Raw genomic sequence first — 26,873 nt, 5'->3', positions numbered from 1 at the left:
AGTTAGAAGCTAATGATTGAGAATGTTAATCTTGGGAAGATTCCTTACAAATTTAATATTGGAACTTAGACNTGTATTTTTTATTTTTGAGGTAAACTTTACTTTGCTAGAATTAATGAGCCTACGAGAATTTTAACGTTGTTTTTTTTTTTTTTTTTTTTTTTTTTTTTNATTAGAGGTATTATGAGGCCATAACTCTTAGAGATGAGGATATGGCAGGAAAAAGTGGGAATTTCACTGGAAGAAATAAGAAGGCAGTGTTTAGATGAGGCACTCACTGCCCACCATCCGTCGAAGATAAACCAACAATGTCGTAAAACTCAAGTTTTCAAAACTTCCTTTCATTTCTTTGCTCATTGTTGATTGCTCATAGCTGATAGCATAGCAAAGCAGAGGAAGAACAAGAACAAGAAGAACAGAGCCAAAATAAACAACAAAACTATGGCTCTAAGAATGTGGGCTTCTTCCACTGCTAATGCTCTCAGACTCTCTTCTTCATCCAAAACCCATCTCTCTCCTCCATTTTCTATCTCCAGATGCTTTTCTACTGGTATTTTTTTTTACTATTTCTTTCCTTGCCTGCAAGCTGTTTGTGTAAATGCCTCTGTGAACTTAGACTTTTTTTTTTTTTTTTTTTTTTTTTTTTTTTTTTTTTTTTTTTTTTTTTTNGTTGGATCCCATTTCCATTGTGTGATGCTGTTTGATTCTCAATTATGTTTAATTTCTTATCTGGGTAAGACAAAAGATGTTGGTTGGATTTGCAGTTTTGGATGGACTGAAGTATGCTTCTTCACATGAGTGGGTGAAACATGAGGGCCCTGTTGCTACCATTGGCATCACTGACCATGCTCAGGTGCTTTTCATTTCTAAACGCCAATATTCTAACTTTTGTTTCCCTGAATTTTAGATTAAACTCTAAGTTTGGTTCACGGACTTTAGGACACTGTCTATTTAATCTCATTCTTATTCATACATTTTCGTAACTGAATTCCTAATAAGTTATTGAACTTTCAAATTGGTGTGTAATGATTTTATATCATTAACGTGGTTGAGTTATTGTCTAGATAGATTATAAAGGTTTCATTGAAAATCAACTACAAAGGACATGTCATGTTAGTGTTAAATGAAGTTAACGTAGGACTTCATTAGACACAAAATTGAAAGTGTTAGACATATTAAAAACTTTTATAATACAACTACGAAGGAGAAACAACACTGGTAAAAGTTTAGATACCAAACATATAATTTAACCTAAATTATGCATGCATATGACAACTTGATACTTACCATTCATGTTGCTGCTACTCAAAACAATGGAAACTGATTCAAACTTTTATTTTAACATCTTGTATATCAGTCCACTATACAAAATTTGGGTTTATACTTGAAATTCAAACTTGGGTTGGAAGCGTTTTGTTTGATGCATCTCTACAGGACCATCTGGGAGAAGTGGTGTTCGTGGATCTGCCAGAATCAGGAGCTCCGGTTTCTCAAGGTAAGAGCTTTGGAGCAGTGGAGAGTGTAAAAGCAACCAGTGATATCAACTCCCCAATCTCTGGTGAGATTGTTGAAGTTAATCCACAGCTGAAGGATTCACCTGGTTTGGTAATTTCAAATCCTCACATCTTTTTGCCTATTCTTTGGACTCTGAATTTGGCCGATAAACTGTTTTAAGTGCTTAATCTGGTTGGTGGATGAAAGTCCCACGTCGGCTCATGGTCCTACATTTTTTGACCCCGCGGCATTGTGAGCTTGACACGCTCACGACCAGCCTTAAGGGGAATTAAGCCCCATATAAATTTTTCACCCCGGCTTTTTGGGGAAGCCCAAAACAAAGCCATGATAGCTTATGCTCAAAGTGGACAATATCATACCAGTGTGGAGAGTCGTGTTCATCTAACATGGTATCAGAGTCATGTCCTAAACTTAGCCATGCCAATAAAATCCTCAAATGTCGAACAAAGGACTCCAAAAGAATAGGAGCCGAGTCTCGATTAAGGAGAGGTGTACTTTGTTCGAGGGGAGGTGTTGGTGGATGAAAGTTCCACATCGGCTAATTTAGGGAATGATCATGGGTTTATAATCAAGGAATACTATCTCCATTGGCATGAGACCTTTTGGGGAAGCCCAAAGTAAAGCCATGAGAGCTTATACTCAAAGTGGACAATATCATACCGTTGTGGAGCGTCATATTCATCTAACAAATCTAAAATTGCACTTTTTATTATCCAATTAAATACGACAGAGGATCATGTGAAAGCTGAAAAACAATAGTAACTTTAAGTATAAATGAAGCATATTGATTTATTTTGTTCCATATGTTCATGAAATGAAGATCAATTCAAGTCCATATGAAGGAGGTTGGATGATAAAAGTGAAGCCAAGCAATCCAGCTGAATTAGATTCCTTGTTTGGTCCAAAAGAATACACAAAGTTTTGTGAGGAAGAAGATGCAGCGCACTAGAGGTGAGCAACAAACGTGTATTCCGAACAGGGCTTGAGTTAATAATTCCTTTTGAAGCTGCTTCAATTGTTGAAACCTCACAAGCTATGTCTGTGGAGAAAGAGAGCCAAAAATTACAAGCTCATTGTGAGTTGAAATGTGCCCAAAACTTCATCCATCCTTGAATGTTTATCCCACTTGCAATTAATTGAATTACTATGCCATATTTTTAGTCATGGTTGATTCTTGAATGTGCTCTTGAATGTGCTGAACTTGTTGTGGATCGTTGGGAGTGGGACTTCCCACGTCCGTTAATCAAGGAGGTCTTATGGAATAATCTCCATTTGTATGAGGTCTTATGGAGAAACCAAAAGTAAAGTCACGAGAGCTTATGCTCAAAGTGAACAAAATCATACTAACGTGGAAGTAGAAGGAAGGTTCAAGTTGGTCAATCTCATTCAATTTTTTTTTTGGAAACTGAGCGATGAGTAATTTATGAACCCGTACAAAAGAAAAAATGTATTTATATATTTATATATTTACATATAACAGAGGGAGAATAGTAAAATGTTCCTAATAAAATTATATTGTAGTTTGAATAGAAGGTTACTGAGAGCCCATTTTCTGATGTTCTTCATTCCAAAACTCATGAATCTCTTACAACTCTTGCAAGGCAGTTGTCTGTAGGAGTTGGCAAAGGCAGGTGATTCTCTGGGCAATTTGGATTCACTCTCTCAAGTCTGCACAACAAAAATCAAAGTTTATTACATTCCAGTCTCACCGTTTCAAAACGCATCTCATAGAGGGAGATGTTTTCACACTCTTATAAGATATGCTTCATTCCCCTTTTCAACCGACGTAGGATCTCACAATCCACACCCAACGGGGACATCTCTCAGTAGTAACTGGCTCTAATACCCTTTGTAACAGACTAAGTCTACTGCTAAGAGATATTCTCCGTTTTGACTCATTACATATTACCGCTAGTCTCACGGTTTTAGAGGTTTCCACACTCTCATATGTATGCTTTGTTTCTCTTTACAACCGACGTGTGATCTCACATTTATAGTTCTGGATCTCTCACCTGAACCCACCATGGATGAAATAGTGAAGGAAAATGGCGATCTCGAGTTTGGAAAGATCAATTCCTGGGCAAAGCCTCATTCCTGCTCCAAAGGGAATGAAAGATCCAGCTCTCCGTTTTGGATTCTGAAACCAAAATGGAAAAGAATCTAATGTTTTGGTTATGATATCATATGAGAGTATTGATTTTGGTTATTAATGGAAGCTACTTACATCCCATCTAGATGGGTCGAACTTGTGTGGGTTCTCATAGATTTCAGGGTTCATATGAACCGCTCTGGTCCAAACAAGGATCTTCCATCCTTTGGGTATGGTGTACCCTGAAAACCAAACCAATTTATGAAATAAATAAAAAAATAAAAAAATTATTTTCGATGAAATTCAGGTTATCCATTCAAACCAACCAACCGTTTAAGTTAACGTCAACTTTTGTCTCCCTCGACAATGTGAACGCCAAACTTGTCTTCCTCAACGTTTCATCCATCACCTAATTAAGCAACAAATACAATATTTCATGGACTTTTTAAAAAATAAGTTATTTAAGAGTGTGTATTTGGTAGTAGGTGAATGTTTAATTTGTTAATTAATATGGTCAAATCCAGAAATATTAGTAAACTTGGGGGCTAATTTATAATATTTGGAAAATAGAGGCACCTTAGAAAGATACTCCATTTGTTTGATTTCCTTCATGGTTAAGCCTTTGTGTTGGGCATCCGCCGGCCTTGCATTCACAATTTGCTCTTGCTCGGCCTGCACAACAACGCGACCATTTATATCGATCGAGAATACATTACTTGTTCGATAAGTTAAAAGAATGTAAGAACCGAAACGAACCTTAGCTTTACGAAGGGTTTCGGGATTTTCGGAGAGGAACATGATAGCTCTCATGATAGTATGAGCCGAAGTTTCGTGGCCAGCGAAGAAGAAACCGATCAACAAATCAATAATGCAACCATCGTCTAAGCCTTCCCCGTCTTCGTCCCTGACCTCTAACAGCAAATCAGCCATATCTTTTTTTCTGTTTTCTCCAACTTTGTTCTTCAAATTTTCCCTCTTCTCTTCCAATACTTTTTCAAATATCCTTATCAGCTCATTTCTTGCCTGAAATTTACAAATAAAATAATTATTTATTATTTATTATTTATTATTTATTATTATTATTATTATTATTTGCCTAGTTTGACAAGAAAAGTAGTTGACCAATAGGGTTTGTGTGAATTGCCACATATTTTTTAGCTTTGATCAAGTGGGATTATTGATATAACAATAATTCATTTTTAAATTAGTGTTTGCCACCAAAGTCATGTGCCTATTTTTCACACTTATACAATAATAATACTAATAATAATACTAATAATAATAATAATAATAATAATGAAAGTGTGAAAAATAGGCACATGACTATATATTAAACCAAATATATGCATTATTATAAAATAAAGTATTATAATTTTATGTTCAAACAAAATGTTTTAAAAAGTTTTAAGAAACTATAAAAAATTAAAGCAACTAAAAGTCTACTTTTTTTTTTTTAGTATAATAAGTTTAAATTATATTTTAGCCCTTAATTCTCAACTATATTCTAATTTAATTTGAAGGTGCCAAATGAACCCCTCTTTCTACTTCAAATTAAAACCTTATATTAATTCATCAAATAAATAAATTTATAATATGAACCTAACCCAAAGATTAAGACATTTATTTTCTTTAAGTCATAAATTCAAATATTTACTTCATATATTATATATATCGTTAGAGTGATTAAGACATTCATTCGTAGGTTTTGATTTTAATGTCTATGGTATTTAAAACTCATAATACTAATAATATTTAGGGGATAAAAAAGTTATTAATTAGATTTACCGTAAAGTATGATGTATTGTTAGAAGATTGTTGGGAGTGAGTACTGCTTTGGCTAATTTAAGGAATGATCATAATTTTATAAGTGAGGAATACTATCTCTACTATTGTTACCGGAGAGTTTATGTTCAAAGTGGTCATGGTAAGATTGGAGATGGATTTTGAATTACCTTGAGAGCTCGGCTGAAGGTAGTTCCGGGGATATCGACGGCGGTGGACATGAAACCCAAGTGGAAGTCATTGTACAGCTTCTCCATTTTGTCGATGAAAGCCGCCGAATTAGCTCCGATAAAGATGTGTAAAAGAACCTTAAACGCCACCGTTTTCATCTCCGACAGGAACTCCACCGGCTCCTTCATGCTGCCCCACTCCTCCAGGCACGTCACCACTATCCCCTCCACGTGTCCTATGTAGAGAGACAACGCCTCGTTGCCGCTTATCAGCGATGCAATCAGCCGCCGTAGACGGCGGTGCTCCGGCTTGGGGACGGAGTTGAGCGCCTTGCTTCCGGTGAGGATTCTGGTGGCTTTTGAGTAACCGAATACGAATTGTTCGTCGTTCATTAGCACATGACGGCACACTTCCGGCACCGTCACGATCACGCTTGGGCTCCCGAATAAGTGCGTTTTGTACATCCCTGTTTTCCCGTACCTGAAAATTTCATTCAATTTTAAAAACCTTCTATTTAAAATTTAATTAAAAAAAAAAAAAAAAAAAAAAAANTGGGATCCGACGGCGAGATTTACTTGGAGGTAAAGTGATGGATGAAGGAGTCGGGTCGACCCGATCGGAAAGCTTTAAGAAAGGGGAGAAGAGTTCCGATGAGAGGCCAGCCCATATCGCCGGGAGGGAGATTGTAACGGCGGGCGTGTCGAGTGACGAAACGCCATTGGTTAAGGTTTCTGAGAATCCCAAATAGAAAAACGTAAACTCCGGCGAGAGCTCCGATGAGGCATAGCGAAATATCCATATCCATGTATATGGGTTTGGTTGTGAATTTGTGATTGTATGTGGGAGTGAATTTGTGAACGCATTTATAATGGTGGAGTCCAATTACACTTTTCTGTTTAGTTTTCCCATTTTTATTTATTTATTTATTTATTTATTTATTGTTCTTTCTTTTCCTAAATTAAATAAAAAGTGGTCTTTTAACTTTCAGTTCAAGACACTTTTCTTAATTATATATATATATTAAAATATCTCCACTTCCCTCTCTCAAGATTTTTACTTATAAAGGATGATTAGTTATCCTCTCCAATTAATATAGGATATCACAATAAACAATGTGTATTTTTAATTACCCCTTAATTTTTTGATTTCACTATTCATTGTTAAGAGTGGTTCAATGAATAAACACCAAATGTTATTATAAAGGTGACTAATTCAATCCTCCGCTTTAATAAATTATTGGAATTAGAGAAGTAGAAACGAAAAGAAGGTTCATCTCAGGAAAGTTGTATCTTTGATTTCTTGGTTGGTTTACGGTTGAAACACGAATTTAGAAGTGGGTAATAGTTGATTTTGAACGTTTTTAATTAAATAAAATGTGTGACAATCTAACTTTATGATAAACTAATCGATGAAATCAAGACCTTATATTAAAATATAATTAGCGTAGGAATTTGTTGACTAATAGGCAATGGTGGTGGAGGTTTTTGGTGGCATTTTATGATCACATAACAAGGATTTTGGTTGTTTGGAAGACTGTTCTTTGTTATTTTAATGGTACGGTCTTGGTGGTGTTGTAATTATTTATGTTCATCACAGAAATACTTATAGACCAAAGGAAGATTTTTATAATTTTATAATTTATTGGTTCTTAGAACATCACAAGGATTCAAATGCAACATATGGTTTCTCATTAGCTTTGATTTTGGATGCCTAGTTTGGGTCAAACTTGAGCTACAATATTTTCAGCCTTTTGTTTTTGTTTATTACCATCCCTTTGAATCAGCTGTTTTAGTATTAATAATATAATAATTATATAATATTTTTAAAATTTTATAATTATTTTAACTATATTTATATATATATATATATATATATATATTTTTTTTTTTTTTTTTTTTTTTTNAAGGTGAGAACAAAAAGATTTTTAGATTGATCTTGTTGATGATTTTTGAACTTTCAAAGCTAATCCTTTTTTAAATGAAAAAATTTGAACTTTTAGTCAATTTTCAAAATTTGAAAAAATATATATTATAAAATATAATAGTTTGGCTTACAAGACGTCGCCTCCTTTTCCCTTTTCTTCATTTTAAAGATAAATAAATAGAAGCATACATCACTGTGATTTTTATTTATTTATTTATTTATTTATCTATCTATTATCACGGTCGAACATTTTTAACATTTCGATGTCATGATTTTGACAAGTTTAGAATAAGTATTAAAAAAAAAAAATTAAGTTTCATTTTTATTTTTTGGTCGACTTTGTGGCTTTGTTGGATCTTACGCGAGGTTTTCTTTTGCTAACCAAATACGACTCATGCGGTAACAAAGTCATTTCAACCACATACGCCGCTTGTGCGTGTATGTTCAACCACCTGCGGCTTGACCTTGCCTTTACTCTAGGCCAAGGTCTCTCATATGCAATGTTGCATCTTATTTCGACATCATCTTGTCATCTAGGTTCCCAACAACATGACCCACGTATCGTGATGTCATCCCAACTCCCTGGATGTCATTGACCATCATAGCTTGCTCGGACTTGTTTGGACTTGTTCGACTAATCTTATCATCAGAACATCCTGAACAAGTCCGAGCAAGTTATGATGTCTGATGATATCTGGGACTTAGGAAGACATCATGATACATGGTTTATGTTGTTGGGAACCTAGATGACAAGATGATGTTGAGATAAGATGGACGATGTATATGAGAGACCTTAGACTAGAATTACAAGGTAAGGGTGAGCCAAAGGACTTGGTCTAGAGATGAGGCAAGTCGGCCAGAGTCATAGATGATTGAACATGCTATCACATGAGTTTTATTCAGTTGGCAAAAGAGAACTTCACCTACCGTCCCGAAAAGCCATAAAGTTAAACAAAAAATAGAAATAGACTTTAAATTCTTTTTAAAACTAATATTAATCTGTTTTTAGATATGAATACCATTTTTTCTAGAAAAATCTCATACATAATTAATAGAAATTTCAGAAAATGAATATTATTTAAGTAATATTAAAAAAAAAAGCGGTATATTAATCAGATACACAAATAAAAATGGGAACCATGATTGTGTTTGGATTGTTCTTTTTATTTATTTTTTATTTATTTTATGATTATAACATTTACCTAACAATTTCAATATTCAAATGTAAAATGTTCATAAATGATTGGATGATATTAAACGACGAATTATTCCTCAGATTTTCCTTTTTCTTTTTTGAGTTCTGTCGATGCATTATTATATGGAATCTTTTTCCAATTTATTTTTTATTTACCCTTTTTTTTTTAAAAAAAAAATGGCAACTTGTATAAGGTCAACTAATTAAAATAAGTTAAATACAAAGTCAACTAATCAAATTAAACTTGCACCTATTCTAAGTTGATTATCCAATCCATATTTATCCTTTTTTCGATTTTTTTTTTAATTTAACATTTATTCAATTCTATGGTGAGAGGTCTGCTAAAATAACTTATATTGGGTCTGTGAGGATAATTTTCACTCTTAAAAGCGAGAAATAAATAATGCAACTTTGTCACAAGAGATGCATAAGAATGTTGAAGCACACATGTGCGATCCAAAATTTTGTATATGGGTCATGACATAAAATTATTAAATTTTTGACGCTCCATTAATTAAACTTGACATTTTCTTCTTCCCACCAACTTCTCGAGTTCGATTTCTTTTTAAACATAAAAATATGAAAATATATTATTTATTTTTTGTTCGGTGATGACGTACCAAAATTTTGAGAAAATATTTTTTAAAAAAAAATATTAAAATTATATTTGTTAATTAGGAATTATATTTGTTCCATTAGGTTTATATTGTGGGTTGTAAGTATAAAAATGGAAAGATAATTAAGATATACAAAAGTTGATGAATTTAATTTTTTTTAATTTAAAAAAAAATTTAAGTCAATGGTAATTAGTTGATATGTAAACAAATTATTTATTTATTATTATTATTATTTTGTGGTCTTAATTATTTTCCATTTTTAATGTTAAAAAATAATAATAAGAGTTGTTAATTGAATTTAATAATTTATAATTCTGTTATTGAGTAGGCGGAAGGGGCATTGAATCTGTTTACGATAATATTATAATTTGTTAATGAAATTGACAACCAAGATATGTTTACCTACTCAAGATTTCTTTTTTTTATATCCATTTATTCACCCACTTTTGGTTTAAACATATTTAAACATTAAAATCTGCAAATAATTACGTTTTACACAACTAATTATTTTTATTTTTTATTTTTTGTAATTCATATGATTGAATATAGTTTCGTTGTTTAACAAATTTAACTACTCCCATTATAAATAAATAAAAGAAAATAAAAATGCTTTGAGCGGTTGAACTACAACCATATAATATTCACTAGAGAAGATTTGACGAAATCAAATCAAAGTATGCCCAAGATTATTTAGAACACGAGTGAGTATGATCACGAAAAATGATATTCATAGCATTGAGACGGAAGATTATAACTATAATACACCAAGTTCACCATTAATACATATTGTCCATTTTGACCCGTTATATATAATTGTTAGCCTCACGATTATAAAATGGTTTTAACAAAGAGAGATTTTCACACTCTTATAAGAAATGTTTGGTTTCCCTCTGGAACTGAAGTGAGATCTCATGGGTGGTTGTGATGTATAGAAATATTTGAGTAAATAGTTCATGCTTATAGAAGGACGGTGTTAAAAAAAATTAATTAATTAAAAAAAAAAGTCTGTACCTACCACTAAATCGCAATCAGAAAACACTAAAAAAAAAAGGGTTGTTTAAGAACTGAATTAAAAATTGGAAAAGATGAAGAAAAAGAAGAAAAGTTGGGTGTTGGTGAATTAAGGAAATGGTCAAAGAGAGAATACTTAATCAACTGCACTTTATCTTAATTAATTTCAACTATGTACCATAATTATTAATCATGTTTTGTTTATTAATTTGGTTCATTTGTAACATTTTCTTTGAATAATCATTGTAAATTATGTCAGTTTAAACAGGATTAGTAGATAATTAGGTTGATATATATATAATTAATTAGAGAGAAACCGCTAACCAAATTGAGTCATTTAGACAAAGAAAAGGAGAAAAAGAAGGATCGCAATTTAAAAAGAAAATTTAGATTAACACTTAATTTGATTTTGTATTAGTCAGAAATTAAAATAAAAATTGTGCCGTTTGGAGACAAAAAGAAAAAGGATAAAAAAAATTGGGTTATAGATCCACCTGCGAGAGGTGGGTAGCCTTAACCGGATGTGTTAACAGGGAAGCCCGAAGGCTGTTCCCGACCCTGTCAGGGGAGATGCCAACCATCTCTCCTTTAATCGAACACGCTCATTTTGACTCCTTAATGTCTGTATATATAGAAACCTTGATTCACAAATTTTCCGATGTGGGACTGTCGTTTTTTAAAAATCTATACAACATAAGGTTTTATTTAGTGGGTGATACAGTAGCGTTGTTAAAACAAAAAAACAAAAAAGAAGGATTCTTCCAACAAATGAAAAGAGAATGCAATACGAACTTCCCATAACAATTGTGAAAAATTAAAATAAATAAGTACACAGGTTGATTATGTTCAAAGACGGGAAATTATTTGGGAGCTGATCTCTAAACAGTTTTTTGTTTTTATACATACAAAAAAACATCATTCTTCTAAACATGCAGGATTTTCAAGGTCTGCATTTATTCCTCATGCTCAGTGTTAGGATCTTTCAAGTGTGGGATTCAACAAGTCTTTTATATGATTCTCGACCCTCTTGCGGACTGAAGCGGAAGGCAGCCGTTCGATCACCTCGGCTCCGAATGAAAATATCAGAGCCTTTCTCGCTGTCTCTAAGTCAATGCCACGAGCCTGAAAATAAAAGAGTTGGGTTTCCTCCAGGTCGCTTATAGCAGCTCCATGTGAGCATTTAACATCATCTGCGATGATTTGAAGATTCGGTTTCACATTCACGGTTGCTCGAGGTTCCAGAAGAAGACTCCTTGTTAGTTGTCCTGCATCTGTTTGCTGTGCGTATCTGGAGAAATCATGTTCTAGAATTAAACAACCACCACATGATACAGTAGTAGTTAGCAAGACAAGAATGAAATGTGTGATATAAAACGCCGAATGTAACACGAGAAACGTGCGACAAAGGTGGTCATTAAGTTTTGCCATCCTACCAATACTTGCCTCCAACAGAACTTTCAAGATACTAAGCTTTCCTAGTAGAACTACCATTTTAAGCGTCTCGTCTTTTGTTCTTGGCATATCTATGTATTCATATTTGATTGACAAGTTATTGTGGACATATTTTTAATCATGAAGCGACCAAGAACTACAAGGCGTGTAATGATATGACAGATGATGAACTTGTGCTGAGACAATCCAATCTACAGGGACAAAGAAGTACCTGTTGACTTTTACATTACCATCAAATACAGCTTGTCCTTGAGGATTCGCGACAATACATTTATGAAGTTGTCGAGAATACGCTCGTGGATGGTCGAGGACTAGACTACTGTGTAGATCTTGTGTTTGATTGCCAACTGATAAGTGCAGTGTTGATAATTCTGTTGTGGTCTCTGGTCCCAGTTGCTTGATATGGACATTGTGTCTACTTAATTTTCCACCGGTGCTAATCTCCACAAGCTCGTACGCACTGGTCGATTCCTGTAATAATTTCAGATAATTATTCATGTGCCATATGCAACCTTTCAAGTGCCAGAGTTTAGTAGAACATACAAAACATGAGACAGCAAATAGCTATGAGAACAAGGAGTGTCAAAATGGTTAGAGTGTCTCTGATGTGATATGGGCTACAAGAATTTAATATCTTATGAGTTCCTTTTAACAACCAAATGTAGTAGGGTCTGTTGTCTGAGGTGTGCGCATAAGCGAACCGAGACACAGGTAGATATAAAAGAATTGAGGAAAAGGTGAACCTCTGCTATAACAACATATATCCACCCATCATTGAAATTCCAATAGAAGTTGTAACAACCCAAGCCCCCACCGATATTGTTCGCTTTGACCCGTTACGTATCGCCGTCAGTCTCACGGTTTTAAAACACGTCTGCTAGGGAGAGGTTTCCACACCCTTACAAGAAATGCTTCGTTTCCCTCTCCAACCGATGTGGGATCTCACAATCCACCCCCCTTGTGTCCTCATTGGCACACCGCCCGGTGTCTGGTTCTAATACCATTCGTAACAGCCCAAACCCACCACTAGCAAATATTGTCCACTTTGATCCGTTACGTATCGCAGTCAACCTCATGGTTTTAAAACGCGTCTGCTAGAGAGAGGTTTCTACACCCTTACAAGGAATGCTTCGTTCTCCTCTCCATCCGACGTGGGATCTCACAGAAGTTCTCCAAGAATGTTCTCAAGTTTATTATAAATTGACAAGAAAATTTGACTTCACGTGATAGTTGTTGGGGAAACCAACTTATGACAATGATCGAAATTCGAACCACCACATTGAGGAAAGAGTTGAGACAGTCTACACATTTTACACATGAGAAATCATGATCAAGAGCTTTATTGTATGGTTTTTGGCCTTATGGTGTATGTACTAGTACTTATATGTCAATGACATCCACGTTACTTGCTACACTCATAAGCATCTAGCTTGAAAGAAGTCCTAGAATTTTTCACAAAAGGGAGGAAAAACAGCAACTAATACAATCAAAAGACCTATATCTTCAACAAAACAGTACTATAATTACTGGTTTACACGACATAAGCATATGTGCAGCATTGAGAAGATTCTCAAAACAGGTAGCAAAAATATTATAATTTGGACAGTGAACAAAGTTAAGTAATGCAATAAGAGATTACCTGCTGAACAGAAGTCCATTTGATATGTGCAGCATCTAAAGACTGATTCTGAATATAAGAATGTTTAACCTTTCCTCCACTTCCAATCACCACCTCCAAAACAGGATTCGCCCAATAGTACCGACCACCACCCCCACCCCCACTCAAGAACTCCTCAATTATCTCAATCTCACCTCCATTTTCCACCAAAACCAACACCCTGGGATTCGACACAGCCAATTCCTTTGACCCCTCCTCTCCCCCGCTAATCGAATAATACCTCAAATGGATTGGATTCTCCACCTTACACCCTGCAGGGACATAAACCACCGTCAAATCTGGAGCTCCAACGCCATTAATGGACCAAAACAAGTCCCCCACGAACTTCCCATCAACAAACTCAGATACCCTCTTCCCAACACTGTCCGAAGAGAGGTCAGTCAAACTCCCCACATATACCCCATTCGGCAATTCCGTCAAATTAGAAATCGAGTTGACGAAGTGACCATCAACAATCACAATATTGGCGAATTGGGTTTCTACAGGAATGCTCGATAACTCAGAAGACTGCGGCGGATTCGAAATTGGGTGGATTTGGGACTGCTTTATGAAAGAAACATCGGTGAAACGGAAGGGCTCGTCTCTACGAGAAGGCCATGGGGTCGAGAGAAGAGTCTCTGCCGAAGACTCCCTAAGTTTCTGCAGAGGAAAAGGCGATGAAAAAGAAGAAGAAGAAGGGAGAGAGTCTTCGAGAGTTTCGGCGAGTTGAATTACAAAGGGGTCGGAGAGTAAAGGCGGGGAAGCTTGAAGAGAGACTCTGGTGGTGGTGGTGGTAACGGGGTTGAATTTGAGTTTGCGCTTTGAGGAAGAAGTGGGAATCGAGGGAGATGATGTTGGGAGCCTACCGATATGAGGAGTGAATGTGAAGGCAGCCATGAGAGTAGCTTGTTTGAGCTCGAATTCAGCGGCTGGAAGTGATGCTAATCCAATCGTGATCATGGGGTTTGGGCCCTGTTTTTTATTCGGGCCATTGGGCTGTCTCAACAATCTGAATCTCATCGATTCGCAGGAATTCAACGCACCCACATTCAATCCAAGTGTAGCCACCACAAAATTCTAAGCGTAGATTTCTGTAAAGACTGTTATAATAATAAAATTTATGAACTGATATCTCAATCATTAGTTAATTTTTATATATTATCATAACTTTATTATAAAAGATGTGAGAATGTTTGTTGTTTTATTGGATTCTTTATTTTGGGGGGAAAAAAACCAAAGGTGAACTCAAAAAGCTTGGTTTCAGATTGTTGTTCACAATGGAATGGCTCATCCAAACCTTCAAAAAAGAAGCCCTTTTCTTCCTTAGCCTTTAAACCTAAATGCCTCTAAAGAACATATTGCTGACTCAATTGTACCTCCAAACAACTCAACCAGTTTTCATTCTAACAACTTTCTGCCTCTTCTTCCTTCTTTTTCTAACACTGTTTCTTTATCTCCTTTCTTTTTCATGATGACATTCAAGATTCGCTATCTTATCAAATGAATAACTTTTTTAATTTCTTTTGATGACGGCATCAAATATTGCTATCAAGTTACTTATTATTGAGGTAGGTTGTCTCGTGAGATGAATATGCTTTTATCACCATTTTTAGTGCATTATTGCTCAAGTAAAGAAGAGATATATAACATGAATCTAGATCATATCTTAATCAGACTAATCGTAATAATAATGCTCGAGTTAAATATGTTTAGCTTGGAGTATTTAAACGGTCTCCTAGAACGTTAAAACGAAATCTTTTCAAAACAATAATAAGCTAACTTCCATAAATCAAACAACGCATAAAAGAGATAGCACCGAGGACTACTACATATACTATGACAACAAATGTTTTTTTCTGGTCAAGATTCTAGAATAGCACTCCCTTTATTCCCGCATCGAAGACCGACAATAAAAGGTGTTGGCTTCGGGACCTTGTTGAGATTTCCATCTCACAACCTGATATCATGTTAAATTACCAATGAATCCAAAAGCTAAGTGGAACGATCTTTGTATTTTCTTTGTCCCCCCTTTAGAAGATATTTGGATACCTCTATGAATGGTTAAGGTCAAAACCTTGTTCATTGCATATAGTTTATGTGTTGAGTATGGTCTTCAAGCTCAATGTCGGCTGTGTAATTCGAGTACGATGAACTCGGAGACATTTCGGTGTGCTCGTATGACTGCCAAGGCGTTGTCGAACCAAAATACTCGAACTGAGGAAAGCATACAGACATAGCTCCTTCCATTTCAGGATAGTCCTGCAAGAGATCAACAAATAAATGAACTCAAATACATCAACAATACATATCAACCATTGTTTTGCTGAACCAATTCTCCATACCTTGGATGAGTCAAGAATGAAATCAGGTGAGATCCATATCTTTTCAGGATCTGTCTCCATAATGGTTGTGCTATATAGAGACATCGGATTCGTATCATACGAGGTTGTCATCGAGCTCGACAAACAACTCCCATCTGCGAGGAAATTTGTCTGAGACAAATTGTTCGACACTTCATTTGCAACGACTAGTCTTGTCGACGTAGAATCTTCACGAACCCGACTGGTGCCAACGACATTACCTTTCGGATCTCGATGATTCTCCTTTTTATGTGTTTGTTCATTCCTTTTCAGAATTCGGCACAAAGCAAAAGCACCCTAAAAGAAAAAAAAAAAAAAAACAAGCTATGAAACTGCATTATAAGCTGATATGCATCATGTCATGAGTTCATGCATATAAATACCTTAAAGTTAGGAGTTCCATGAGAGAAATCATCACAAAGTCGATACTCGTGCATAACCCAATCCATTCGATCGCCTAAGGGCGCTCGACCGCGATAAAAAACGAGTGTCTTTCGGTATCCTATGACAGAAGATTGGCAGTGGATCTTCCTGTCTTTTCCGGTGGCTTTCCAGTAGCCAGCTTTGGTAGCTCTATTAGTTCTTGATCCATTAGGGTATTTTCGATCGCGTGGACAGAAGAAAAACCACTCCATATCTCGTTTTGGAAGGAATGATTTCTCTGTAATCACAGTAACTCAATGTTACAACAACAAAATCATGAACAAAAACAGGGGAATTGAAACAGAGTACAAAACAGAGGATTTGAGGTTTGATTTAGTAGCAAAAGGAAAAGGGAAGAAAAGGGTGTAAATGAGTGATACCTGGGAGTTCCCAAGGATCAAATTTGTACAAATCAATAACAGGAATGACTTCAAGCTCAATTGGAAGTCCTTCAACTTTTCTCTTCAGATAATAACCCACCAATTCTTCATCTGTTGGGTGAAATCTGAAGCCTGGTGGAAGAGAAGCACTTCCCATTCTCTAAACAAAAACAAAGAAACAACAAAATAAGGGAAAATCAAGTGTTTTTTTATGGGGTTTCTGCGTTTTTCGGCTAAGTATTGAAGCTGTTTCTATTGAAAACGTGGAAGATCCAGAAATAGAAGCTCTTATCGACGATAGATTTTTTGTCGAAAACAGAGTGAAAGCTCCACAGGCTGCTGATGAACCTGTTCAGTTCAAGAATCATTGTCAGTAAAAATGTCGTTTTGAAGTTCTGGGTATCGAGTTAACCAGATTCCCCACCAACCCTTTTGATTCCAAATCAGGATTTTGAAGAATGATCCAAGAAACTTGGTGGGATGTTTAGAAACAAAAACAGGGGAAGTTCTAAAATTTGAGAAGAAGGAGTGGGTTTTGATCTTAAGAGAGTGTAAAGAGAGAAGGAAAGAGGTGAGATTTATATATAGGACTTTGAAACGAACAAACACTCTACGAGTAACACACCGAAAGTTTGAGATAACTTGTCCCAACCACACCCAAAATTCCAATGTCTAAATCCCCATAAACCCTTTTCACACTTCTTTATACACAACCTCTAAAGCCATCCAACGGTTACCACGCTACTTTTAACACGAGGATGATATTTAAATAGTGTTTCTTTCTCATATCACACACGTCCGCTACAGACAGGAATGAAACATTAGACAGCATGTCAACAAGAACGTTAGTCCTTAAGAGGAGATCCCACACCGATGGGAGAGAAGAACGAAGCATTCTTTATAAGTGCGTGAGCTTAATGACGATACGTACTAACAACATATTATGGTGGAGGTGGGGCCATATGTACTTGCGGAGTAAGTTCAGTCCACGTCATTTATGAGTGGGACAAAATACTTTTGCCTTAATTTTCCTTCTAAGCTTTTGAAGCTTTGTCATTTGTAGGGCCCCATGCCCTCCTCCCAAAAGACACTCCCCTTAAAAAAGTGTTCAACAACTCGTTTTATTTTATTTTTTTGGATTTTTTTTTTTTTTAATTAGTTCAAAAGAAATAAAAAGAGAAAATTTAAAAGTTAATATTATTAATAGCTACGTTTATAAATTCATTATGGTATTTTAATAAACTATGGTTGTATATATTAAGATAATGTGTGGAAAAAGAAAGGGAATTAATTAAGGAATAATATATGGTTTTTATAATACATTATTGAGCTTATAACTATTTTATATAATATGATTAAAATACCTTGCTTCCTATTTGCAAAAGCCATGAAAATGACTTTAAATTCACAACTTTTCTCTATTTAGTTGTCTTTATATAATCATAAAAGAAAATCCCACTACTGCCTTGTGTAACACAAATTCGTACCAACTTTTCTAAACGGGTACTAACCTCATATTTACATAGCTACCAATCACTGTCATCGTCAAGATTTAAAAGTGTCTGCTAGGGAAAAGTTTTACACTCTTACAATAAGAACGACGGACGTGGGATCTCACCGTTCAAGTTGACTAAATTTGTCTAATCAATTTTTGTTAAAGATACTTTTACGTATATGTAACATCATATTTTTTGCATATAGTTGACGTTCACATTTTCATAATCAAAATCACCTGTCCCTTTAATTTTAAAGACATAAAGTAAGATGCAACCAATTGATTTATGGAGCGAATTGATAGCGCACTATAGGCTTTGTAAACAATTATTATAATTAAACTTAAATTCTAAATCGTTCTTTAAGAAATTTTCTCGATTAAATTTTACCCAATTGTGGTATGTTACGTATAAATTATTTTTATTAGGTGACTAAGATTTATAGGTATGAACCTATTTATTAAATATTAATATAAATTAACTTAGAAGACAAATTGTAATCCAAAGTGGAAAAGACAAAAATAATTAAAATCGTGACGCACACAAAGTGGCAAAGGTTTGTGAATCAGACATGTCCCCGACATCAATTTATTATCTTTTCTATTTTACTTTTTTCTTATTTTTATTTTCACCAACCTGTCAGCATCATCCAACAAAAAAAAAATATTAATAAATTTTTTGTTTTTTTTATTAAATTAAAATTTTAATTCCCTTAAAATTAATTATAAAAATAAAAAAACTTGTTTGTATGATAATACAACTTCATCATCGCAATATGAAACTTAGTTGTGTAACTTATGCAGAGTAGAGTACAGTTATTACATCAATCATATGAATTATGTGAGCGAACACTCGAAATAAATAAATATATAACGAATAGTATTATAATAAAAGCATGTATGAGACAAGTTCCCAGTATTAATATAAATAACTATTCTTTTTCGATAGAACATGTTTAAAAGATTTAATAGGCAATATCCACTTTATTTATTAATTGGATTGATACAAAATATATATATATATATATATAGATTAAATACAGGTAACGCAGCCACTTTATAGGAATAAACACAAAATTAAACTTATGTGATGATAATGTCTTGTTATCTAATCTCGTCTAATAAACCAACTGATTTGGAGTCGGACTTTATGAATATATGGCTAATATTATAATTATCCTTTTGTTGACTATGCTATGATTTTGAGACATCTAATTAGTCAAAAAAGAATCCTGGATTATGATCAAATCTTTGACATTTTATTTTGGGCGGTTCCATTGGTCTATGTTGAATCTTCGGAAATATTATTTTAACTATGCCCGATTTAGAAATGTATTCAAATCTTATAAATTATTTCTCTCGAAGAAAAGAAAAACTTTTTAATTGAAGAGGGTTACGAGCATTTTAAAGGTTATAATTAATTCAATTGAGTGAAATCAAATTTAGGGTTTAGGTACATGTAAGATTAGAAGTGTTCATATGACTTCAAAACTCTGACCAGCTTGAACTACCCAACCTAATGAGTTGGGTTGAGTTAAAAAAAAAACATTCAATTTAAGTTCGGTTGAATTTTTTGCAAAAATAAAAATTCGGGTTGATTCATGAATTGACATTTTGACAAAAAATANCATTCAATTTGAGTTCGGTTGAATTTTTTGCAAAAATGAAAATTCGGGTTGATTCATGAATTGACATTTTGACAAAAAATAAAATTACAACCCAATTTTACCAGTAAGATTGTTACAAAGATTAACAATATTTAACATGTGTAACTTATATTAATGATTGTTAATATTTGATATTTAATATTTATGAGATTTTAGTTATTAATGTAATAAGTACGGTGGATAAATAAAATTTTAGGTTGGGTTGGGTTGTAAATTCTATTTTGGTTGCTCGAGTCCCAAATCTAACCAATTTGAAATCGAATCCAGCTCGTGACACCCTAAATGGTTAATCATCAAAGCCCGTTTCAAAAGTTGGAGGAGGGGTTGAGCCCCCTAAGCCCAATTGTTTGTTCATTCCTATATTTTGAAGACCAAAACTAGTCCTCATGCTTGCACGTAATCATCATCAACCAAACACCCTCCACAAGAATCTCACGTATGTTCATTGCTCACTAGCCCGTTTCGGCCATTCCATCAGTGCCAATGGCTCCGTTTTCACGCTCAACAACAGTATGTTCTGTTGGATGATGAAAATCCCACATTAGCTAATTTAGAGAATGATCATGAGTTTATAAGTGATGAATACTAACTCTATTGAGATGATGCATTTTAGGGAAGTTCAAAGCAAAGCCATGAGAGCTTATGCTTGACTGCTTTTAGTTGTAATCAAACTCTACTGATCAATAAATGTAATAAGAAAAAATGGATAAAATAAATAAAGAAATTGAGATGAATTAAGAACCAAATAAATGGAAGGAAGACTAAATCAAAAGACGCTTATCATCATGAATTTTTTATTTGACTAATAAAATATCTTTAAAAATACTAATTAAGCAATAATAAAAATAATATCTCTTAATTAATACATATTTTTTTTTATTGAGTAGTGGTTGAAGAAGACCATATGCTTAATTTAAAATTTTCTACATTTTTGAAAAAGATATTTGATTAATTAAATGAGAATCGATTGCAGGGACTTTGAAATTAAATTGATTTAGAGAAAAAAATTATATATTATTTTTTAAATAATTTTCAACCACATACAAATCTTTCTCATAATTGAGGTAAAAAAATATTAATTTATAGAGGTTTGTAGAATTCTTTCACTTAGTCAACATATTTGAATTATTGACACATTTTTGTAAGTGTTCTCTCAATCTAAAAACGTTGTCGAAAGGGGTCATCAAAAGAATCGTGTCGAGAGACCTTTTGTCGATGTTTAAACAATATTATATCGGTAGAGACGAATTATGTCAACGCATATGTTGGAGTCGACAGATATTGATTAAATAATATATTTATAAATATTTGTGTTTAATAATTTATTGATTTTTTGGGGTAAGAAGAAAATGAGAAAAAATAGAGTAGAGGATAATTAAAGGGTATTTATGGGAGGTGAGGGGTCATGGGCAGCTTGTGAGTAAAGATGAATATTGATTACTTATCATTTAATAAACTCATTTAATACAAAAAGAAAAACAAAGGAATTATTATTGTTTGGAACAAATATTCAAAATATTGTACAAATAAATCTTTTTTTATTATCATTTCAAATCGTTTTTATTTTATTTTAAATATTTAACTTTAATTTAATTACAAATTAGTAATTTGAGAAATAATTCTACAATTGACCCATTAATTTTAAATTGTGGTGGTGGAGTACACAGCAAGCAACTGGTTTTCTTTTTGGTCTCTTTTTTTAATTATTTCTTCACGAGTGAACTGTGAAAAGTCTACCATGCTTTGTTGCCTGATTTGACCTCACCATGCTAACATTTTTATCAATTTAAATTTAATTTTAAGTAATTTCTGTTAGATAACACCGTCCCACTAATTTAGGGAATGATATGGGGTTATAAACAAAGAATACTCTCTGCTAACACGAGAGGTTATATGGGGAAGGTTAAAGCAAAGTCACGAGAGCTTATGTTCAAAGTAGACAATATCATACCATTGTGAAGAGTCGTGTTCATCTAATTATTTCATAAGCACGTAGTTTATTAGAGTAGTTAAGAAATGACAAATCCACAAAATATATATATATTAATAAAAATTGTTTTTTTTATAAAAAAAAAAAAAACAAAAATTATATATTCTCTCTTCTGACTATAAATTAGACGAAAAATTTGAAAACCAAGAAATGACGCTTACAGAGCCGAGAGGAAGGTCAAGAATGAAGTGAAGAAGAACAATCGTCATGGATGCGACCTTCAAGCAAGACCCGCTTTCGTCTTCCTTCATAGACACTGTCAACGAACTCACAAGGATTTTCCGATCACTTCCGGCGAGGCCCTCCATTGAAGAGGTTGAAGCAGCTGTGGTGATTTTGAATACAGTCCAGAACGAAGAGGATTTCAAATTGGGGGAAATTTCAAAGCAGGAAGTTCCTGAAAATGTTCCCGAAGAGCTCTTCTCCATTTTGCAGCAGATGAGGAAGACGATGGTGCTGTATGAGAGCCATGAACAGAGGCGAGAAGCTATTCATTTGATTGAGCTCGATAACATTCTTCGAACCTTTGATGAACTCATTCAGAGATCTTCTCTATTGGTTTCTGGCGATTCTCAAGCCCACTGCCCTCTGAATTTGAGTGATCCAGTCGAGAAGATTGCGAAAGAGGCTCTAATTAGCCACCAAAATTTGGAGAATAAAACGGAAAATGGAGAACTCGAGAGCAATGGTAATAAGGGTTTTGTTAACAGTTCTTCTTCAGGTATATTTCAAATTATTCTCTGTAGTTCTTTGTGCTTAACTATTGATTCATAAAGTTTTGAGAGCTTTGATTTGAGTTTCGAATCCTGATCCTTAGGCTTCTGCTGAAGTTAGTCAGAAATTTTGATTCTGATTTTATCAATTAATTGATGTTTCAAGATATGCTTTGATAATATAATAGGGCGTTGAATATGAACAAGAATGAAGTTCAAACGTTCATAAACATACTGTTGACAAAACATAATCCATTGAAGAGATAAAAGTTGCATAAATAGCCTTTTTCCGAACATAAAAGGATATTATGTAATTATCTGTAGGTCTGAATCAGAAATATTTTGATGAATCATGGCTCGGGACCGACCGAGACTTCGTGAATCCGGGATTAGTATCTCGAATCCGAATAAATGCTAAAGAAATCTGTGATTTGGATGGTTGGTTTAGTCAATTTGAACTTTATTTGGGATAGAATTTGTTTGCCATGGATGCCAAAAGTCAAGAACTTCAGTTCTTATCCATATCTTTTCATTGTCTTATTAAGTTTGTTTGTTTGATCTGTGTTGAAAAGGTAAATTGAGTTCAATGAAAGTTGCTGCTCTTATTGAAAGCATAGCTAAAAGTGGGTCAACTGTTCTTAATCTGAGGGGCAAGTTAATGGATAAGATGGAATTGCTTCCACTTTCAATTCGGAAGTTATCTGATCTTGTTGAATTAGATCTATCAGAAAACAAGATCATGGCTCTTCCTCCTGGAATTAGTGATCTTCGATCGTTACGAAATTTCGACATCCACTCGAACCAATTAATAAACCTTCCTGAAACATTTGGGGAGCTTGTCAATCTCACCTACGTTGACCTCCATGGGAACAGGCTGAAATCACTCCCAGCTTCTTTTGGGAACCTGAAAAACCTTATCACTCTTGACTTGAGCTCCAACCTTTTCACCCATTTACCAGATATCATTGGGAACTTGAGTAGTTTAAAGAAGTTGAACGCTGAAACCAACGAGCTTGAGGAACTTCCTTACACAATTGGATCATGTTTGTCACTTGTGGAGCTTCGGCTGGACTTCAATGCGATCAAAGCTCTCCCCGAGGCGATCGGGAAGCTCGAATGCTTGGAGATTTTGACCCTACATTACAATAGAATCAGAGGACTGCCAACAACAATGGGGAATCTGCCTAAGTTGAAGGAACTAGATGTCAGTTTCAATGAACTGGAGACAATCCCTGAAAACTTGTGTTTTGCTGTGAGCCTACGGAAGCTGAATGTTGGGAAGAACTTTGCTGACCTGAGAGCCTTACCAAGATCCATTGGGAACCTGGAAATGCTGGAGGAGTTGGATATGAGTGCAAACCAGATAAGATTCCTGCCGGACTCTTTCAGGTTCTTATCAAAATTGAGAGTTCTCCGAACAGATGATACTCCACTGGAAGAACCACCAAGAGAAGTTCTTGAATTGGGCGCTCAGGTAAAGCCATTACTTATATCAATTGCTTAGTGGGTTTGTTCTCTAATCTCAGCATTTACTATGAACTTTGTTTATCAGGGTGTTGTAAAGTACATGGCTGATGCGGTAGAGAAAAGAGGCATAAACTCCCAACCAGCTCAAGAGAGGGGGTTTTGGATATGGTTTTTCTCCATATGTTGCTCCAAAAGAACAAATGATACACCGAACCACAAGTTATCTACTGAAATACAGCTTTAGTTTGTTCATTTTTCCATTGAAAATATGGCTCTCAGTGTGTGTATTGTATAGGGGTCGGTTAGCTCGAACTTGTAAAGGAGTATTGTTTGTGTAAAGTGGACGAATTAGTATCAATTTCATAAGCATCGTTATTCTTTTATCGACCTAAAAATATTCGAGTTTTGCCCATTTGAACATAGTTTAGATTAATGGATATATAATGTAGTTTTCAGCTGTTAAAATTTAAAACTACATTATATGCAAACCCCACCATGGACCACTTTTCTCCACTTCCAAACACCATTTCCTCTTATTCAATTAGCCATTGGAGTTATGTGTCCAAAAAGAAAAGTTTTTTTAACACTTTCTTGCCAAGTATATATATATATTTCACTTAATCCTACTAATATTCTTGTTTCTTGTTTCTGTTCTTTCATGATCCATTCATTTTTTTTTTTTTTTAACATTCAAGATGATAATTAAACTCATAATCATATCTCTGAATTTTTTAAAATAAAAATAATAAAATTATGAATAATCCACCAATTTTATTCGGCCATTTTTACAAGAAACATGACATGTTTGATTTAATATATGTTCCAAAAATTTAATGTCTTTATATGGTTGGAGTTTTGCAAAGGATGGACATATCAAAAAGGGTTTTTTTTTTTTTTTTTTTTTTTTTTTTCATGATATGGATTAGTTTTTTGATAAGATGAAATCCGTTTGAATTGAAATTAGACCAAACAAGTGAATGTCTTTATTTATAAATTTTAATTTTAGTAATAATAATAATAATAAGAACAATAATGAATGATGTGAAAAGGGGACACAAACAGCTGATTTATTCTGATTTTCACTCTCATCAAAAGGGGAAAACAACAATGTTTGCCCTAACGGTCAAGGCATAACTTTGTGGATTTGAAACTAATTTCCATTTTCATTTATACCAATATTTGCATCTCTACCACTTATTCCCACGTTTTTTTCACGAGTACATTTATTAATTGTCGTGTCTGCAATACGATGTCATGTTTTTCATAAACACATCAATGTGAATATATATATATACGAACGTTGTTGTTTCTAAGTAGGAATGAATATCGTCTAGGTCTACAGTATTGATCAAACTCGTGAATTTGGTCCCAAGTGATTATGCATAGAAATAAATTTTGAGAATCTCATCCCGCACACAACTTTTAGGGATATAAATAATAATACATCGAGTCTACATTATGTGTAGTGTGTAAGGTTATTATGAGTGTAGAAACCTCTTTTTAATAGACCGCTTTAAAACTGTGAAATTGATAGTGATACATAAAAGGTTAAAGTGGACGATATCTAATTTGTGTTGTGTTGTGTTTCCCATAGAAAATCATGTCAAAGCTACAAATAGTTGTAATTGAACGGTGGAAAGGAAGATGCCAAAATAGTGTGAGCCATAGGACAAAATGGAAGTAGTTTTCAATTGGTCCATGCGTATATCACATTTGATACCATCGTAGATCTTGATATTGCTCTTCCACATCGCTTTGATATCGACAACCCCTCTTCGAAATCTCTACTCAACTTTACTTTTTTGTTTCACAATTTACTTCTTTATGTATTCATATCTTTCTTCCGTAACTTACACTCTTGATAATATGACGAAACAGTTTTATGAAAAAAAATGTAAATTCAAAAATGTTTGACCACTTTTTCACGTCTCGAGAAATAATTATTGAAGGTCGGGAATATCCAGTTGGATAATTGCAAAAAGTAAGAACGAGAAAAGGAATAAATAATTAAAAAAAAAAAAAAAAAAAAAAAAAAAAAAAAAAAAAAAAAAAAAAANAAAGTAGAATTTAGTTGTCCTCTTTTCTATGGATCTTTCAATGACTTTACACTATATGAAAGGTTGAGATACCCATACCTCAATTTTTTCCCTTTATATTAATAATTTATTTTAGTAAAATTTTAGTAAATAGGAATAATTAAATTATTAATATAATACAAAGTATGTTATATTATTAACATATAATATACAAATCATTACTAAAATAAACATTTGTATAATATTTTGTATCAGAAATTTACATAAAATTTGATTTAAAATTGAAGAAAATTATAAAAAAATAATTGAGTCGAATTTAAAAAGTATATTAATATAATTAAGGTAATCGAGAGTGGTGATGTCGTTGAATTTGGTTGTGTCGCTCTCATTTAAAGATGTGTTGTAAGAGATTGGGTGAAGGCATGTGCATGTCCCTTCCACACACCACACTATATGTATATCACTTTTTCCACATTATTATTGCAAACTATTTTACCATTGCCCATAACTTACACATGTTTTTGTGACCAGACGCAAAATAAGAAATCGATTAAGATTGAGATTTTTAGAATTTTGGACGTGAAGAAAATAAAGTAGGAATGTTCATATAATCTAGCAACTCGATCAATTTGGATTACCCAATTTGAACCTTAAATGTTAGGTTGGGTTAGAATTTTTTTCGATGTAGATTGAATTAAAATTTGTGGACAAATGAAAATTCGAGTTGGCTAGCATGTGACTTTCTTTTGTCAAGTCAACCCAAAAATAGAATTGCAATCCAATTCGATCTTATCATGGTTGTAAAATTATTATGAAAATTAAGAATATTTGATGATTGTAACGTGTGAATCTTTAATATTTGAGTTTTACGGGATTTTAGTTATTTAAATAACATGTATGGTAGATAAATAATTTTTTTTAAAATAATTTAAA

General features: G+C 33.8%; 5 protein-coding genes and 1 non-coding gene across 7 annotated transcripts; 2 read left to right on the top strand and 4 right to left on the bottom strand.

Moving 5' to 3' along the window:
• Positions 1-229: 229 nt before the first annotated feature.
• LOC111794733 (glycine cleavage system H protein 3, mitochondrial-like) lies at positions 230-2,679 on the top strand. Its single transcript, XM_023676859.1, has 4 exons — positions 230-550; positions 765-853; positions 1,435-1,605; positions 2,336-2,679. Exons 1-4 carry the CDS (start codon positions 442-444, stop codon positions 2,462-2,464), a joined length of 498 nt encoding a protein of 165 aa, XP_023532627.1. The 5' UTR covers positions 230-441; the 3' UTR covers positions 2,465-2,679.
• A 262-nt stretch (positions 2,680-2,941) lies between these two features.
• On the bottom strand, positions 2,942-6,388 carry LOC111796121 (beta-amyrin 11-oxidase-like). The gene is made up of 8 exons (XM_023678813.1): positions 6,133-6,388; positions 5,557-6,037; positions 4,361-4,627; positions 4,181-4,276; positions 3,935-4,013; positions 3,740-3,846; positions 3,528-3,652; positions 2,942-3,183 (listed from the first exon to the last, which is right to left on the bottom strand). Exons 1-8 carry the CDS (start codon positions 6,360-6,362, stop codon positions 3,090-3,092), a joined length of 1,479 nt encoding a protein of 492 aa, XP_023534581.1. The 5' UTR covers positions 6,363-6,388; the 3' UTR covers positions 2,942-3,089.
• Positions 6,389-10,773: 4,385 nt separating this feature from the next.
• On the bottom strand, positions 10,774-10,903 carry LOC111796293. The gene has a single exon (XR_002815338.1). It is a non-coding gene; the product is annotated as a U6atac minor spliceosomal RNA (small nuclear RNA).
• A 169-nt stretch (positions 10,904-11,072) lies between these two features.
• On the bottom strand, positions 11,073-14,473 carry LOC111795780 (protein ABCI7, chloroplastic-like). Its single transcript, XM_023678363.1, has 3 exons — positions 13,395-14,473; positions 11,967-12,226; positions 11,073-11,591 (listed from the first exon to the last, which is right to left on the bottom strand). Exons 1-3 carry the CDS (start codon positions 14,430-14,432, stop codon positions 11,276-11,278), a joined length of 1,614 nt encoding a protein of 537 aa, XP_023534131.1. The 5' UTR covers positions 14,433-14,473; the 3' UTR covers positions 11,073-11,275.
• Positions 14,474-15,174: 701 nt separating this feature from the next.
• Positions 15,175-17,231, bottom strand: LOC111795529 (NAC domain-containing protein 71-like). Its single transcript, XM_023678007.1, has 4 exons — positions 16,576-17,231; positions 16,156-16,433; positions 15,755-16,069; positions 15,175-15,671 (listed from the first exon to the last, which is right to left on the bottom strand). The coding sequence occupies exons 1-4, from the start codon at positions 16,730-16,732 to the stop codon at positions 15,492-15,494; spliced, it is 930 nt and encodes a 309-aa protein (XP_023533775.1). The 5' UTR covers positions 16,733-17,231; the 3' UTR covers positions 15,175-15,491.
• Positions 17,232-21,822: 4,591 nt separating this feature from the next.
• Positions 21,823-24,299, top strand: LOC111794564 (plant intracellular Ras-group-related LRR protein 5-like). 2 transcript variants are annotated; one of them, XM_023676599.1, is made up of 4 exons: positions 21,823-22,445; positions 22,762-22,875; positions 23,010-23,911; positions 23,990-24,299. In XM_023676599.1, exons 1-4 carry the CDS (start codon positions 21,932-21,934, stop codon positions 24,146-24,148), a joined length of 1,689 nt encoding a protein of 562 aa, XP_023532367.1. In that variant the 5' UTR covers positions 21,823-21,931; the 3' UTR covers positions 24,149-24,299. The 2 variants fall into 2 exon arrangements, with proteins under 2 accessions (XP_023532367.1, XP_023532368.1); XM_023676600.1 differs by lacking the exon at positions 22,762-22,875 and having other exon boundaries at positions 21,932-22,445.
• The last annotated feature ends 2,574 nt before the right edge of the window (positions 24,300-26,873 follow it).

This window comes from Cucurbita pepo, chromosome LG05 (assembly GCF_002806865.2).
Source record: "Cucurbita pepo subsp. pepo cultivar mu-cu-16 chromosome LG05, ASM280686v2, whole genome shotgun sequence".
In the NCBI taxonomy this organism is placed as follows: Eukaryota; Viridiplantae; Streptophyta; class Magnoliopsida; order Cucurbitales; family Cucurbitaceae; genus Cucurbita; species Cucurbita pepo.
The sequence above is the reverse complement of the archived record's forward strand: the minus strand, read 5'-3'. Positions and strand labels throughout refer to the sequence as shown.

Excerpts from the sequence above, each read along its gene's own strand:
- LOC111794733 (XM_023676859.1), top strand. The coding sequence starts at position 442 with ATGGCTCTAAGAATGTGGGCTTCTTCCACTGCTAATGCTCTCAGACTC. Across the intron at positions 854-1,434 it reads GCATCACTGACCATGCTCAG|GACCATCTGGGAGAAGTGGT; the intron begins GTGCTTTTCATT and ends GCATCTCTACAG. Across the intron at positions 1,606-2,335 it reads TGAAGGATTCACCTGGTTTG|ATCAATTCAAGTCCATATGA; the intron begins GTAATTTCAAAT and ends CATGAAATGAAG.
- LOC111796121 (XM_023678813.1), bottom strand. The coding sequence starts at position 6,362 with ATGGATATGGATATTTCGCTATGCCTCATCGGAGCTCTCGCCGGAGTT. Across the intron at positions 4,277-4,360 it reads AAACCCTTCGTAAAGCTAAG|GCCGAGCAAGAGCAAATTGT; the intron begins GTTCGTTTCGGT and ends GTTGTTGTGCAG. Across the intron at positions 3,653-3,739 it reads TCGACCCATCTAGATGGGAT|AATCCAAAACGGAGAGCTGG; the intron begins GTAAGTAGCTTC and ends TTTTGGTTTCAG.
- LOC111795780 (XM_023678363.1), bottom strand. The coding sequence starts at position 14,432 with ATGAGATTCAGATTGTTGAGACAGCCCAATGGCCCGAATAAAAAACAG. Across the intron at positions 12,227-13,394 it reads AATGGACTTCTGTTCAGCAG|GAATCGACCAGTGCGTACGA; the intron begins GTAATCTCTTAT and ends AAATTATTACAG. Across the intron at positions 11,592-11,966 it reads GGTAATGTAAAAGTCAACAG|ATACGCACAGCAAACAGATG; the intron begins GTACTTCTTTGT and ends TGATTTCTCCAG.
- LOC111795529 (XM_023678007.1), bottom strand. The coding sequence starts at position 16,732 with ATGGGAAGTGCTTCTCTTCCACCAGGCTTCAGATTTCACCCAACAGAT. Across the intron at positions 16,070-16,155 it reads ATGGAACTCCTAACTTTAAG|GGTGCTTTTGCTTTGTGCCG; the intron begins GTATTTATATGC and ends TTTTTCTTTTAG. Across the intron at positions 15,672-15,754 it reads TCATTCTTGACTCATCCAAG|GACTATCCTGAAATGGAAGG; the intron begins GTATGGAGAATT and ends GATCTCTTGCAG.
- LOC111794564 (XM_023676599.1), top strand. The coding sequence starts at position 21,932 with ATGGATGCGACCTTCAAGCAAGACCCGCTTTCGTCTTCCTTCATAGAC. Across the intron at positions 22,876-23,009 it reads AGAAATCTGTGATTTGGATG|GTAAATTGAGTTCAATGAAA; the intron begins GTTGGTTTAGTC and ends TGTGTTGAAAAG. Across the intron at positions 23,912-23,989 it reads TTCTTGAATTGGGCGCTCAG|GGTGTTGTAAAGTACATGGC; the intron begins GTAAAGCCATTA and ends TTTGTTTATCAG.